The sequence below is a fragment of the Eschrichtius robustus genome, chromosome X, assembly GCF_028021215.1.
Source record: "Eschrichtius robustus isolate mEscRob2 chromosome X, mEscRob2.pri, whole genome shotgun sequence".
NCBI lineage: Eukaryota > Metazoa > Chordata > Mammalia > Artiodactyla > Eschrichtiidae > Eschrichtius > Eschrichtius robustus.
Window position 1 is genome coordinate 44,138,754 of NC_090845.1, and position 15,033 is coordinate 44,153,786.

The following is a 15,033-nucleotide window of genomic DNA, read 5'->3' on the forward strand; positions in this document are numbered from 1 at the left end:
AGACTCTGTCCTATCTAAGGTGGTAGAGGCCAGTGATTCTCCAGGCCGCTTCTCCTAGAAAAGTCATCTGCTCGCGAACCTTTAAAGTCCCTGCCTCCGGAGGCACCTCAAGGGACTAGGACTGACTGCCTCATCTTTTTCCTCCTTCCAAAAGTCTCGTTTGCTATCATGGGGATGTACCAAGTGAGACGGAGTAGGGGGACCGAGTGGTGACCGGCACGCTGGTCACTGGCTGCTGCCCACTTCAGCGTTAGCAAACTTCTAGCAAGATCGGAACTGAGTACTAAACAACCTCTACACTTCCCCCCGGGCGCCATTCCAGGGCCGGCGCCACATTCCCCAGTGGGCGCGCAATGGCCGCGCCCCCTCCCGCTGCGGACGGGTCTTTTGGTACATGCAGTCCGAGGTGAGTCCCCTCCTTCCCACTTCACCCTTTCCAGCGCGTGCGTGCGCATGCGCGGAGCGCGGCGCGCGCAGCGGCTGGGCCGTTGGCTGTTCGGCCCTGGGATCCGCCGCGTCTCCGCGAGCAGTCGGCTCTGAACCGCGAGCCGCCGTGAGCTCTCGGATTCTAGCCGGCGCCAGCGAGCCCAGGGGCATCGCCCGCAGCGGCCAAGCTCATGGCCGGCTAAGCGGGACGCCGCCTCCGCCTCAGCCACCGCCGCCGCCGCCGCCTCCTCCTCCTCAGCCGGCGGCGGCCCGGGCCCAGCAGCCATGGCCGAAGACTACTGGGACGGGCGCCTGCGGCGAACAGGAGGAGAAGGAGGTCGCGCGGCCTCAGCCCGGGCCGCCGCCCCAGGCGCCGCCGCGCCGGCCCCGCGGCGTTGAGGTTGCTCGCGCGCCCCCGCCGGTGAGCGCGTCCACGAGGCGTGGGGTGGGGGCTGCCCTTCCTTCTACAGAACCAACCCAGACCCCGGGCGTTGCCGGGCTGCACTGCTGGCATGTGTCCCCTCCCCCAGCGAGTTTCCCAGAATGCGCCGGGCCGGGGGTCATTTGGGGCCTCCCTGACCTTGGCCCCGCCCTGGGCCTGGTCTGGGAGCTGGGGATGGGAAGTACTGTGGGTGCTAATGGGGAGCAGGGTAATCGAAGGACCAGAGGGTGTGTAAATGGGTGGCAGAGTGGTGAAAGACTCGAGGTTTGCTAACGGGGGCCTGAGCTGTGGAGGGGTCGGAGCATGTGGTAATAAGTCTTACCGCTGTGTAAGGTTTTGAGGCCCAGTGTGTGCTAACGGAGGGGCGGTGCAGGGCGATGGAGGGACCTGAGGATGTATAACAAGGGAGAGGACGTCGGAGGAGTGCTGAGATACGCAATTGGGGTTATAGCTGTAGAAAGGCCCCGTGTGTGTTACTGGGGGGATAAGGTGGTAGAGGTACCAGAAGGTGTGCCAGTAGGATCGGGGTTCTGAGGCCCTGTGTGTGGTAAGGGGGGGGGGGTCAGGATGGTGTTAATATTGTGTATTTGTCCATGACGGACTGCGGGGTGTGAGGGTCCAGAGTGTGCTCATGGAGGACAGGGTAGTGGAAGAACTCCAGTGTTGAGAGGGTACTAATGGGGGTCATAGCTCTCGAGGGTATGTGCATATGGTAATAAAGGTCTGGGTAGTATGAGGCCCAGTATGTGCTAATGGGGGCAGAGTAGTGGAAGACCTGAGCCTGTGCTAATGGGGGCAGAGTAGTGGAAGACCTGAGCCTGTGCTAATGGGTATCAGAGTTGTGGATATATGTGTGTGGGGGTTGGGGGGTTGGTGGTGAGGGAAGTATCTAAGCACTGTAAGAGGTTCAGTGTATTAAGCATCAAGATGGTGTGAGATCAGTGTGTGTGGGTCCATGAGGTCAAGGGATGTGAGACTCTAGGACACCCTAAGAAGGAGCAGGGTAATATATGAAGTTCTAGTGACTACTAATGTGGATTTAGAGGCATGGAGGCGCTTAAATGTGTGCCAGTGGGGGGAGAATCAGAGCAGTATGAGGTCTGGAATATACTAATGAGCGTCTGAACATTGTGAAGACAGTGTGTTCTTGGGGGACTGAGGTGCGTTGAGGTTCCAGGAGTGCTAATGGAGGGTAGAGCTGTGGAGGGGATCTTGTGTACAATAAGGAAGATCAGGGCTGTGAAGGGATCCAGTTGTCAACCGACAGGGGTTATAGCTGTGGAGGAGTTGAAGCAAAGAGAAATGAAGGACAGGAACGTGTGACGGTCTAGGTGTGCTAAAGTGGATTAGCGCCATGGAGAGCTGAAGTGTGTTAATGGGGTTCTGGGCTGAATGAAGATCTGTGTGCGCTAATGAGGGTCAGGCCATTATAGAACAGCGTGTTTGTGTGTCCCTGGGGACTAGGGCTGAGTACAGGTTCAGGGTGTGGTAATGGGGAGGCACTGTGAGGCCCAGTGTGTGCTAATAGGGGTCAGGGTGAAGTGAAGGTCCAGCGTGTGCTGATGGGATATGGCGGGACAGGGTAGTGGGAGGACCAGAATATGTGTTAGTGATGATCATAGCTGTGGAGGGATCTGAGTGTGGGCAAAACCAGGTCAGGGATCTGCAAGATTCACTTTGTGTTCATGGGATTCAGGGTAGTGTGAAGGTCCAGTGAGTGCTAATGTGGGTTACCCTCTACTGCTGTAGAGGGTCCCAAGTGCATGTTAATAGGGGTCGGAATCATGTTGGGGGAACAGTGAGTGCTGTGGAGAAGATAACAGGCAGCATGTGGTGCTAAGAGTTAACTTAGAGGGGCCAGTGGTGTGCTAACAGAGCTTAGTGCTGTGTTGAGGCTTTGTGTGCTGATGGGGGTTAGAGATAAATAGGGAAATTGCGGTGCCGCTGGCAGTTACAATGCAGAGAAGCCTTCTTGAGGGTCCAGTGTGTACTGAAGGAAGCAGGACACTGTGAGAGTCCAGTGTGTGCTTATGAGATGTGCCTGAACAGAATGAGGATGGTATGTTCCTGTGGGAGTTAGTAGAGTGTGATGACTGTGTCCTCAGTGGTTGGTGTGATGTGAGGTGGTGAGTATTCTTGGGTGTGGAAGTATTCCGAGGATGGAAGCATCCCCTCAGGGGGTCAAGACGGACATGTGCCCTTTTCTGAGTGGGGTTGTGTAGCCAGTTTCTTGCTCCTTCAGTATTCTAAAACCTAAAAATCTCAGAAAACTGAAATGATATTTAAAAGTTTTACTGCAGATTAATGTTCAAGTGTCTCTGTTCACAGGGCCCTGTCCAGGGTCCCCCTGCTGGGGGCGTTGCATGATACACAGATTTTGTACCCTATCTTCCTAAAATCCCCCCAAAACTGAACTCTGGAATATGTCCAGCCCTTGGGGTTACCACTTAGAGGTCATGGACCCATGGCTCCTTCGGGTTCCTTCCTCATCCTCCGTTCAGCCCTACTTACAGTCCCCCCAGCTCCCCCATTCCCTGCCACAACAGGCAAAGCGGCTGGGTATCCATGCCATATGGACGTATGGAAAACAGTCTTTGGGGGCTGGCCATGCTTCACCTTCCTCAGCCTCAGGTCCAGTGTTCAGCCTCCTGGGTCAGGATTTTTTTTGTTATTGTTATCTTGGGTTCTTTGGATGGACTTCATCCTCTTTACTGGGTCTTTCTGCTAGGCTGGCCCCTCTACCCCTTCTGGGGGTGATGAGCTCAGGCAGGCAGAAGTGGGGTATGGGGACCGCTAGGGTAAGCACCTGAATTCAAGGTAACAGATGACCCACTTCTCTCTTTCGAATCCAGCCCCAGCCTCATCCTCAACCTCCTATCTAGCTCCACTTCCCTTGGGCCCAGGGCCATCTTAGGCCCTGCTGTGAGTCCAGATGGTTCCTGGGCCAGGTCTTTCCCCCTCCTTGCTGGCCCAGAGCCCAGGAGGAAGCAGAAGAAGGCCGGCCTAAGCCTTTTGGTGGCCCCGTTCCCTCTAGCAGCCCCATCTTCTTGCTGATACCAGTGTCCCTGGGCCACCTTGTCTGGGGTTGTTCATGAGTAGCAGGGACTCACCCTGCTCACCCTGACAGATGTTGGTCCTAGGCCCTTAGCCCCCTGCTTCATTAATTTCTGCCATAAGCACTTTTTGAGCATCTACTCTGTGTCAGTCACTGTTCCAGGTCCTCAGGATACAGCCGTGACCTAAACAGACATAAATCTACCCTGGCGGAGCTGATCTTCTAGTTATGGTGGTGAGGAGACAGACAGTAAAGAATAAAGAAACCAATAACTAGATGGTGTCATTTCTGAGGAGGTGATAAGTGCTGGGGGGGTAATTGGCAAGGTGAGGGGGCTCAGAATGGTTGCAATTTTAAATAGGGTTATTCATGGTTATCTGTGAAAAAGGTCATATTTGGGCAATGGCCTGAAGGGGATGAGGGAGTGAGCTATTTTGAAATCTAGGGGAAGGGTCTTCTAAGTACCAGGAACAGCCACTGCAAAGGCCCTGAGGTGGGACTTTTGGGTGCGGTTGCAGAACAGCAACTAGCAACGAGGGGGCGGTGAGGCCAGAGAGGTAATGGTGTGAATGGGGGCCTTGTGGGCCACATTAAGGACTGAGACGTTTATTTGGGGTGATAAGGGACATGTGGTACGTTCTCAAGTAGAGGAGAAATGTGACTTGGCTTGTAAAAATCTGGTAAAATCTGGGTTCAACCTGATGGAACCTTTCCAGCAGCTCTCAGGACAGCTGGTAGACTGAGATCCCCTCACAACCCCACCCAGTGGTTGGGTCTGGGCAGGACTCCCCCTCCCTCTCCCTGCACCCCTCACCTGGGTAGCCCAGTGGGGTAGTCCTCTAGCCACCTTGACCATGGCTGCTGGGGGAGGCGGGAGGGTCCTTGTGGTCGCGGGGAGCATTCCGCCTTGGCAGTTGGGGGTGATGTGGGCTGGTGCCAGTGGAACATGCCATTCTGTGGGCGTGCCCGGGGCCGTGTCAGTGGATCCGGCGTCCTGGGCGAGCCCCCCGCCACACCAGTGGCTGGGTCCATCAGTGCTGCTGCACCCAAGAATGCCTGCTGTGGAGCCCTCTGCTCCCACAGTGAGGGTACCCCCATAGAAGCCAACACGCCACCAGTTGGGCCCTTTCCCTCAGCCAGCCACCCAAGCCTCAGTACCCAGGTGGGCTCCTTAGGAGCAGGGTGCCCTGGGGCTGGTCATCGTAGGTGGCAGGCACTGACAAGGGTCTCCATCCATGCCAGGTTTCCAGGAGTCCTGAGTGGTCCCAGGACTCCACAGTGGTTGGGTGGGCACTGACACAGGTTCATGTTAGTGCACCTCACTGGGTTGTCATGGGTTTTAGGGGGCCCATGGGTGTCAGGCAGATGCTAACGTGGGACCCATTCGCATCCATACCCCCTGCGCAGGTCGCCATGGATCGGATGAAGAAGATCAAACGGCAGCTGTCAATGACACTCCGAGGGGGCCGAGGTGTAGATAAGACCAATGGTGCCCCTGAACAGATAGGCCTGGATGAGAGTGGTGGTGGCGGCGGCAGTGACCTTGGAGAGGGCCCCACACATGCTGCCCCTGGGGAACCTCGCTCTGGACGGGGCCCACTCAGCTCTGCACCAGGTGGGTCCACTGACCATTCCCACTCCCAGACTGGTCCCAGGGGTGCTGCCTTCCAACCGAGTTCCTCTTAAACTTGCGTTATTTTCATTTTCCTTTCTCCATTTTCTCCCTCATCTCTGCCATCCTCTCTCAACACCCTCTCTCTATTGTCCATCTGTGTCCCTTTCCTTGGCTTTGTGCCCAGGCCTCAGCGGGGAGGAAGGGTGCCCCGCCTGCCACAGCTGCCCCAAGCCTCCCTCTGCCCTTCTCCTGCGCTCTGTGACGGCCCCCTCAGGCCTCCTGGCACCTGCCTGCCCTAGGCCTGCCTTCCCAGGGCATTTGGCTACTTCTGCTGCTGCCTGCCCACTGGCTCTGGGCCAGCCGCAGTTTCAGCTCGCCGCTGACGCGGGGTGCTCCACTAGGTGACTATTGCCCTCCCAGTTCAACCTGTCTTGACCTGTGTGAACCTCCCTGGGCCTTCCCACCCTCTCCCTGAGGGACTCCAGGCTGCTCTGGGGGCCATGTGCATACGTGTGTGATGAGGGAATGTGTTACGGGAGGGTGGGGGGATTTGTCCTGGGGCTTTTGAGCCCACCCGGCCTGCCCTCCCCCTGTCCCCACTACCAGAGATTGTACATGAGGACTTGAAGATGGGGTCTGACGGGGAAAGTGACCAGGCTTCAGCCACGTCCTCGGATGAGGTGCAGTCACCAGTGAGGGTGCGCATGCGCAACCATCCCCCACGCAAGATCTCCACTGAGGTGCTGAACCCCCTGTCCGGGCAGTGGCGGGGCTGGAAAAGAGGGTCGGACCTGGGGTGTTGGAGCTCATGGTCCTGTTTCTCCCCCATCTTGCCTGCTAGGACATCAACAAGCGCCTGTCACTACCAGCCGACATCCGGCTGCCCGAGGGCTACCTTGAGAAGCTGACCCTCAATAGCCCCATCTTCGACAAGCCCCTCAGCCGCCGCCTCCGCCGTGTCAGCCTGGTGAGCATCTTCTCTTCCTGTCTCCTCCTCTTCCTCCTCCCAGTCCCTTCCCCTGAGCTTACTTCAGCCTGCCTCCTTTGCCCCACAGTCTGAGATTGGCTTTGGGAAACTGGAGACCTACATCAAGCTGGACAAGCTGGGAGAGGTGAGAGACAGCCAGGAGGCCCATGGTAGGGCTGGGGGTCAGTGGGAACTCCCTGCAGCTTCATAGCTCGTCTCCTGTCACTCTTTCTCACATTCCAGGGTACCTATGCCACCGTCTACAAAGGCAAAAGCAAGCTCACAGACAACCTCGTGGCGCTCAAGGAGATCAGACTGGAACACGAAGAGGGGGCACCCTGCACCGCCATCCGAGAAGGTACAGGCCCCATCCCATCTGCCCCAGGCTTCGCGGGCTCTCCCCATGGTGTGCGCGTGCACGCACACACACGCACACACACACCCATAGTGAGGACAGGGACTAGGGGTTCTGGGACTTCCCTCCTGATGTTCTGGGCTTCATGAGAAAGTGCCCATCACCCACCTATCCAGATAATAAATCAGGGTAACCAGGAATCTTCCTGTGTGGAGAAGAGGCAGGTGAATTGTAAAGCAGGGTGCTTGCTTTGGTTCTGAGAATATCCCTGAAAGTGCTCACCAGTTTACTTGACACAATAGTTTCTAGTCAGAATTTCACATGGAATGAATCTGAATTGCATAGTAATTGAGTGTGCAAACTCATTTTCACACGAAGCTGCAGGTCTGTGTACTGAGGATTGGAGCAAGGGCGCTTTCCAGAAACCAAAACCTGGTTGTGAAAATCTAGTGTCACATAAGCCTGGGGCTGCAATCCCAGGTTCTTGCTCTGTACTCTTCTCTGAGCCTTAGTTTCCACATCTGGAACTTGGGGACACACCTTCTTCCTGGTATCAGGTGGGTTAGAGCCAGTGGCTGTGAGCCACCACCCCAAGCCACCTGGGCTCGACCCGGTCTAGTCCTCTTCCTTGCCTCTGTTCTGAGGGTGGGCCCTGACTCTTCCCCTGTCCCACCCCCCTGCTTCCTGCAGTGTCCCTGCTCAAGGACCTCAAACACGCCAACATCGTCACGCTACACGACATCATTCACACAGAGAAGTCCCTCACCCTTGTCTTTGAGTACCTGGTAAGGTTGGGTGGCAGTGGGTCCCGGGGGGGAGGTGGGGAGATGGCCAGGAGCCACAGGATGTGACCCTCTTTCCTCTACCTGCTCTTTTTTCCTCAGGACAAGGACCTGAAGCAGTACCTGGATGACTGTGGGAACGTCATCAACATGCACAACGTGAAAGTGGGTGTGGGGCAGGAAGCAGGGGCACAAGGGGGCCCCCCACTCACCCACTCCATCCCACAAATCTCCCAGAAACAGACTTTTCCCGTTTGGCTTTTTTGCTGGGAGCCCTTGGAGGGCATTGGGACCCTATCATCTTTTGTGAGACAAGGCTCTGGGCTCAGTGCCTGTCTTTGGGAGGGGGAGCAGTGCCTGCTGGGGGTCAGGCTGCTGGATACTCTTTGACCTCTGCCTGCCGTTCCTGGGTCCCCAGCTGTTCCTGTTCCAGCTGCTCCGTGGCCTGGCCTACTGCCACCGGCAGAAGGTGCTACACCGAGACCTCAAGCCCCAGAACCTGCTCATCAATGAGAGAGGAGAGCTCAAGCTGGCCGACTTTGGTACCCCTGGCCTCTGCCTTCTTCCCAGTGATCCCCCAGCCTTACTCTCCCAGCCTCCCCCTTCCCCACAACCACCTAGTCTCAGTCCCTCCCCTTCAGCCCCTCCAGGCTTTGCTTAGGATGCCCTCAGTCCTAACTGCATTCTCCCCCAGACTGCCCGCAACCTCCTCAATCCCAGCTGCCCCTTCTCTCCACCTACCAGGCCTGGCCCGGGCCAAGTCAATTCCAACGAAGACCTACTCCAATGAGGTGGTAACACTGTGGTACCGGCCCCCCGACATCCTGCTCGGGTCCACAGACTACTCCACTCAGATTGACATGTGGTGAGGACAGGTCGAAGTGTGGCAGGGGCCATGCGGTGAAGGGGGGTGGCTTGGTCACAACAGCCAACCGGCCAACTACCTCCGTATTCACTGTGCCCTCCCTGCCCAGGGGTGTGGGCTGCATCTTCTATGAGATGGCCACAGGCCGGCCCCTCTTCCCGGGCTCCACGGTGGAGGAACAGCTGCACTTCATCTTCCGCATCTTGGGTGAGGAGGCATGAGCCCTAGGAGCTGTGGGGACAGGCAGGGAGGCCCTGTGAGATGTTTAGGATAACTCCACTTCCCCGCCAGGAACCCCAACTGAGGAGACATGGCCGGGCATCCTGTCCAATGAAGAGTTCAAGACATACAACTACCCCAAGTACCGAGCTGAGGCCCTTTTGAGCCATGCACCCCGGTGAGGCTGGTGGGTGGGTGGGTGTTAGGGACCAGAGTACCCAAACTGAGTTTAAAACAGGTCCCCTTGTCCTTGTGGTAGACTTGACAGCGACGGGGCTGACCTCCTCACCAAGCTGCTGCAGGTGAGACCATCTTCCTGGGCCAGCCTTGGGGCCTAGCGGATTCCAGGTGTGGGGAAACAGGGAGCTACAGGGGCAGGGTCTGGGGCGGGGAGGAAGAGAAGCCTACTTGTTTAAACTGTCAATACTCCCCCATCCCAACACACACACTCAGTTTGAAGGTCGCAATCGGATCTCCGCAGAAGATGCCATGAAACATCCATTCTTCCTCAGTCTGGGGGAACGGATCCACAAACTTCCTGACAGTGAGTGGAGCTGGGGAATGGACCGGCTGGTGGGGGGCTTCGGGGAAGAGGACTGCTGCAGATAGCTGGGCAGGTTGTGTTGGGCTCTGGCTCTGCCACCTCGGGTGGGGTGGGGTGGGGGGTATGCCCTTGTTCACGTGTGTGATGTGTTGTTTATTACAGAAGAGTTTTTTAGTTTTCAGTTCCTTTTACCTTTCATGGAAATTTTCAAACGTACATAAAAACCGATGGAACATCACTTTACCTTTTAAAAAAAAGTAAATGGGGGCTTCCCTGGTGGCACAGTGGTTGAGAGTCTGCCTGCCAATGCAGGGGACCACGGGTTCGAGCCCTGGTCTGAGAAGATCCCACATGCCGCGGAGCAACTAGGCCCGTGAGCCACAATTACTGAGCCTGCGCGTCTGGAGCCTGTGCTCCGCAATGGGAGAGGCTGCGATAGTGGGAGGGCCGCGCACCGCGATGAAGAGTGGCCCCCACTTGCCGCGGCTGGAGAGAGCCCTCACCCAGAAACGAAGACCCAACACAGCCATAAATAAATAAATAAATAAATAAATAAATAAATAAAAATTTAAAAAAAAAAAAAAAGTAAATGTTGTGAAATAGATACTGAGAAATGACAGATCATAAGCATATAGCACAGTGAATTTTTACAAACTAAACACCCGTGTAACCGGCATACAGGTCGAGAAATAGGATGTGAGAAGCTCCCCTAAAGTGCCCTCTTTTCTCCTTCAGTTATTCCTGGCATCCCCTCTTAGAGTTGCCACTAGTTTGACTTCTAAAGCATAGATACGCTTTCCCTGTCCTTGTACCCTACAGAAATGGAGTCACATGGCGTGTTCCGTTATGTCCGACTTTTTAAAACTTTTTAATATGGACATTTTAAAGTTAGATATATTTATATATTAGACCAAATAATATGGTGAGTCCCCAGGTACTCCAACAAGTGATCAACTCATGGCCAGTCTGGTTTTATCTATAATCACTCTGATTATTTTGAATCGAGTCCCAGATACATCATTCATCTATAAACAATTTCAGCATGTATCTCTGAAATATTTTCTTAAGCATAACAATAATACCATTATCACGCTAAAATTTGATTGGATTAATCTCAATCAAATCCCAAACACCATCCATTGTCTAGACTTTACAGGTGGTAATCGCAATATCACTGTCGCACTTGACAAAATGATTTCTTGGTGTCATGTAATAGTCTGTATTCCATTTTCCCTGGTTGTAGCTGGTTTGTGTGTGGGATTATTTGACGGATGAAAGTCAAGGCTCACAAAGAAAAGGCAACTTTTTCTAATTTCCCTGATGGGGCCACATGGGAGGTGGTCCTAGGTGGCCTCATGGGTCATGCTCCACTCCTGTCTCTCCTCCACCCACAGCTACTTCCATATTTGCACTAAAGGAGATCCAGCTACAAAAGGAGGCCAGCATTCGGTCTTCATCGATGCCTGACTCAGGTAAGGGTACGTGTGGCCCTCACCCTCTTCCCTGCCCCGTCCACCTACCTGCTTGCTCACCAACAGCCATCTGCTCTGCTTTCCCCTGCAGGCAGGCCAGCTTTCCGAGTGGTGGACACCGAGTTCTAAGCCACAGACCGAGGCCCCAGCAGGCAGCAGCTGGAGGGATGCCATACCCCTCACAGGGCAGCCCCCAACTGCATCATCCTCCCTGCTTGCTGCCTGCCTGCCTGCCTGACTCATGCTCGCCTGCCCACATGTCCCTTGCTGCCTGTCTGAACACCCGACCATTGGCCTGTCGGCCCACCCATTGGCCTGTCTGCTGGGTGCTAACAAAGTTCTCATCGCTCCTTCGCCTGGTCTGTCTGTCTGTCTGTCTGTGTGTGTCTCTCTCTTTCTGTCTCGGTAGTTGCCGGCGGACAGCATGGCCATGCCAGCCTCCCACACTGAGGCCAGGCCTATACCCCTCCCCATCATACCCCCCCATCCCTCCGCCGCAGGACCACTACCCCACGGCAAGCCAGGGGTCTGGAGCTAGCCCAGGCTGGGGATCTCGACTCAGACAAGACACGGTGATGCCTTGGGTCTGAGGCTCCCCTGTCTGCTTTCCTGCCTGCCCCACCTGCCTCATGTTGTGTGGGCCTTTTTCTTTTTGTTTGTTTCATTCATTGTTTTTTAATTACTTTAAATGAGGTTTTCATTTTTTAAATGCAATATCTCTGTATACAGGCTGGCTGGGCCCCACCCACTGTGTGGCCCTCCCACAGTATTTTGTGCAATGAAGCCCCGCTCCCAGCCTTTCCATGGCAGGGACACAACCCCTATCCAAAAGCCTGACCATCACCAGACCCTGGGGTCAGCTAAGGGAAAGCATGCCTCAACCACTCGCCTTCCGACCCCCACCTGCCATCCCCAGCTGCAGGGGGACTTGGGGACTACTGGAGACTCTCTGGGAGATGGACGAGGTGGGGGGCCCCCACTCTTTCCCTCCTGCAGTCCCATAGCAGGGGCCTCCTTCTCAGGGTCTCCCTAGCCCAGCCCTCCTGCCTCCGTCCCACTCGGTGCTGTTGAGTAGGGGCCCTGCCAGGAACTGACCAACTCAGCGAGGAGCCATAGTGTGTATATGTGCACAGGCAGGGACAGAGGGGCACATGGGGGGGGGGTGCCCAGGCGTTACCCCCTAACCCCTGGGGAAGATGAGGCAGGGCAGGGACAGTCTCTGGGGTCAGTCTCCAGATGGGTGGTTACCTCCCCTTCACTCTAAACCCTGGGGCCCTCAAATGGGGTGGGAGGGCAGGGGCCTTCCTAGGGGGGTTTGGGAGGGGTGGGTTCCTGAATGCACCATAATCGCTGTATGAAATATTAAAAAGTCTAAAGTGAAAAACCTGATTGTAAATCCCTGTGGGGGTGGGCTCAACCCACGGTGAGTACTGGGACCTTGGAGAATTCATACCTGGTCCCCATCGTCTAGAAGAGCACGGAGTGGGCCAGAGACGCTTCAGGACTATGAAAAAGGCATCTGAGGGGTTGCACACAACGGTGGAACATCGAGTTGAAGCAGGCAGGGCAGGCTGTATAGAGCATAGGCTAAGGATCAAGTGGAGAGAGGAGTTAGATTTACCTGAGAATATGCGGAAGCCAGATAGAGGGTAGACTGGTGGGTGTAGAGAGGCTGTTTGTTTGAAAGACACTTGGAAGGCCCAGTAAAACGAGTTGGGGAGGTGAGGCAGAGAGGCCCAGTATGACCAAGACATGTCTGGCTGGGAGCATGAGAAAGGCCAGTTGGAGAGGGAATATGAGAGGAGGGTAGATTTTGAACCACTGAGTAGATAGGGGAATCCTTTTAATACATGGATCAAATTCAGGAGTAGGGCCATTGATGGATGTTTAGATTACTGGTGTCTAGGAAGTAATGGAAACCGTGGACATGTATGAGATTACCCTGGGAAGGATGCAGTGGCTTGTGAGAGGCTAGAGGTCAAGAGACACAGCCTGGGACTTGGTCTCAAGTCGAGGCTTCGATTTCCTCTGTCCTGGAAGTTCTAGCCCCTGTCCACCATCTTGGGCAAAGCCTAGGATAGACTTCCAGGCAGAAGAGGTGGGGTGGGCAGGGCCAGGCAAATGCTACAGGAGATGCAAGCTTAAGTGACTGGTTACTGAAGTCTAGCGGTGGCAGTGGCCGATGGACCTCTACTGTGTCCCTGTAAGCACCTTGGTGATAGCTTGCGGCCTTATAGTTCCATGATGGCTGCCATGTCCCCAAAGACGGGAAAGCAAGCAGGGAGAACATCACCCTCCCTACCTGACCGCTTCCTTGTAACAGGGCTGAAACTTCCACAAGTTCCTCAGCAGACTTCTTATGCCATCCTTTGGCTAGAATCAGTTGACATGGCCACCTCTGGCAGCAAGGGAGGTGGGGAAAACGAAGACCTTGCAAAAGGGGACAAGATTGCCAGGCCGGACTAGAATTCACCCAACTGCTCTGGGAAGTGGTAGGGTCCTTGGTGTGGGCAGATGTTGGTTTCTGGAGAATGGAGAAATCGAGTTTAGGCCTAGGGAGGGAGGCCTCTTGTTGGATTGTAGGAAGGACGGGCTACCAATTAAATGGGGAGGGGGAGTTTGCAGAGGGGCAATAAGAGGCAATTCAGAGAATCTGCCAAGCTTCAGCTGGGCCTGAAGAGCAGCTACCTGCCATGTGCCAGACTGAACTCGAATGCCACTTTGGGGATCCCCAGGTGAAAGGGCTGCTCCCTTTCCTCCCTCAAAGTTTGCACAACTGAGTTGTGACCCCCTCACCTGTGCCAGGTCTGAGCTGGAGGCTGGAATCACAGTAATATACAATCCCTGCCCTGCAGAAGTTAACCGAAAACAGGTAAATCATAAGATCATGTGTATGGGTGGTAGTGGGGTTTGAAATTGTGCAGGGAAAGGGTATTCTGGACCTGTGTGTGCCTGGGCCTAGAGGTGTGGAAAGGCAAGGTGTGTTTTTGCCTGTGGGTATGGGTGGTGATAGTGAAGGAAATCACTGAAACAGACCCAGAATCGTGAGCCTGTCTTGGGGAGTTTGTGATATGGTCAAGTGGGGACAGCCAATAGGCAGGTAGATGTAGAGAGCCAAAGAGGGAAATTTTAGTTATCACCAACATGTAGGGCTGGGAGCCCTAGCAGAGAAAAGGCTGGCATAGTCTAGTGCACTGGTTCTCAGCAGGCGATAATCTCCCCCACCCCCAGAGGACGTCTGGCAGCATCTGGAGACACTTTTGGTTGTGCCAACTGGTGGATGCTAGCGGGTAGAGGCCAGGGATGCAGCTAAACATCCTACAATGCTTCCTACAACACAGAAATGTCAATAGTGCCTAAGTTGAAAAAACCCTGGCGTAGTGGACTGGTTCTCGAACTTCTGGTCTCAGGATCCCTTTATATTCTTAAGAATTGAGGACATCCAAAGAGCTTTTGCTTATGTCATGCAGCCTCTGGAAAATTCCACTGCACATGCAAGAGAGAATGACCATGAAAAAGTATTGTTGTGAATAGTTTTGACTTTGTGAACCCCCTGAAAGGGTTTCCTGAACCGGTAGAAAGCCTAGGACCACAGTTTGAGGATCTCTGGCCTGGTGGTCTAAGGTGCCAACTCTGGAACTGGAATTCCTGAGTTCGAACCACAGCTCCACTACTTACTAGGTGGGGCAAAGTGAATTAACGTTTCTGGTGCTCGGCATCCCCATTGTTGCCCGTAGGCAATCTGCTGCCTAAGACTACTATTTACGTGCAATAAAACACCTAAACAGGGCCAACTATTATTAGTACTGCAACTCCAACAAATATACCTGGCCTGGGGCTGACTTGCCTTCAACACGTTTATCAAGAGAATAAATCTAGTTCACGCAGGGAGGAGGCCCGAAGGGCTGGATGGCGCCCTGTAAGTGGTGACCTCTTTTGCATTAGGTTTTTTTTTTTTTAATTGATTGATTGATTGATTGACTGATTGATTGCTATGTTGGGTCTTTGTTTCTGTGCTAGGGCTTTCTCTAGTTGCGGCAAGCGGGGGCCACTCTTCATCGCGGTGCGCGGACCTCTCACTATCGTGGCCTCTCTTGTTGCGGAGCACAGGCTCCAGACGCGCAGGCTCAGTAGTTGTGGCTCACGGGCCCAGTTGCTCCGCGGCATGTGGGATCTTCCCAGACCAGGGCTCGAACCCGTGTCCCCTGCATTAGCAAGCAGATTCTCAACCACTGCACCACCAGGGAAGCCCTGCATTAGGTTTTGATGGAGGAGAAGGGAAGGGTAGTGC

At 54.7% G+C, this 15,033-nt stretch overlaps 1 protein-coding gene across 3 annotated transcripts; it reads left to right on the plus strand.

Annotated features, from left to right (window-relative positions):
* CDK16 (cyclin dependent kinase 16) lies at positions 1-11,102 on the plus strand. 3 transcript variants are annotated; one of them, XM_068532901.1, is made up of 16 exons: positions 1-406; positions 5,331-5,538; positions 6,145-6,278; positions 6,380-6,505; positions 6,594-6,650; positions 6,749-6,863; positions 7,551-7,645; positions 7,745-7,807; positions 8,061-8,184; positions 8,387-8,507; positions 8,617-8,714; positions 8,799-8,904; positions 8,986-9,028; positions 9,180-9,270; positions 10,665-10,742; positions 10,834-11,102. In XM_068532901.1, the coding sequence occupies exons 1-16, from the start codon at positions 395-397 to the stop codon at positions 10,869-10,871; spliced, it is 1,509 nt and encodes a 502-aa protein (XP_068389002.1). In that variant the 5' UTR covers positions 1-394; the 3' UTR covers positions 10,872-11,102. The 3 variants fall into 3 exon arrangements, with proteins under 3 accessions (XP_068389002.1, XP_068389003.1, XP_068389001.1); XM_068532902.1 differs by lacking the exon at positions 1-406 and adding an exon at positions 459-847; XM_068532900.1 differs by lacking the exons at positions 1-406; positions 10,665-10,742; positions 10,834-11,102 and adding an exon at positions 9,583-9,815 and having other exon boundaries at positions 5,316-5,538.
* Positions 11,103-15,033: the final 3,931 nt, after the last annotated feature.

Bases quoted from the DNA above. Each gene is read 5' to 3' on its own strand.
- CDK16 (XM_068532901.1), top strand. The intron at 6,651-6,748 runs GTGAGAGACAGC...CTCACATTCCAG, and splicing joins AGCTGGACAAGCTGGGAGAG to GGTACCTATGCCACCGTCTA. The intron at 8,905-8,985 runs GTGAGGCTGGTG...TCCTTGTGGTAG, and splicing joins CTTTTGAGCCATGCACCCCG to ACTTGACAGCGACGGGGCTG.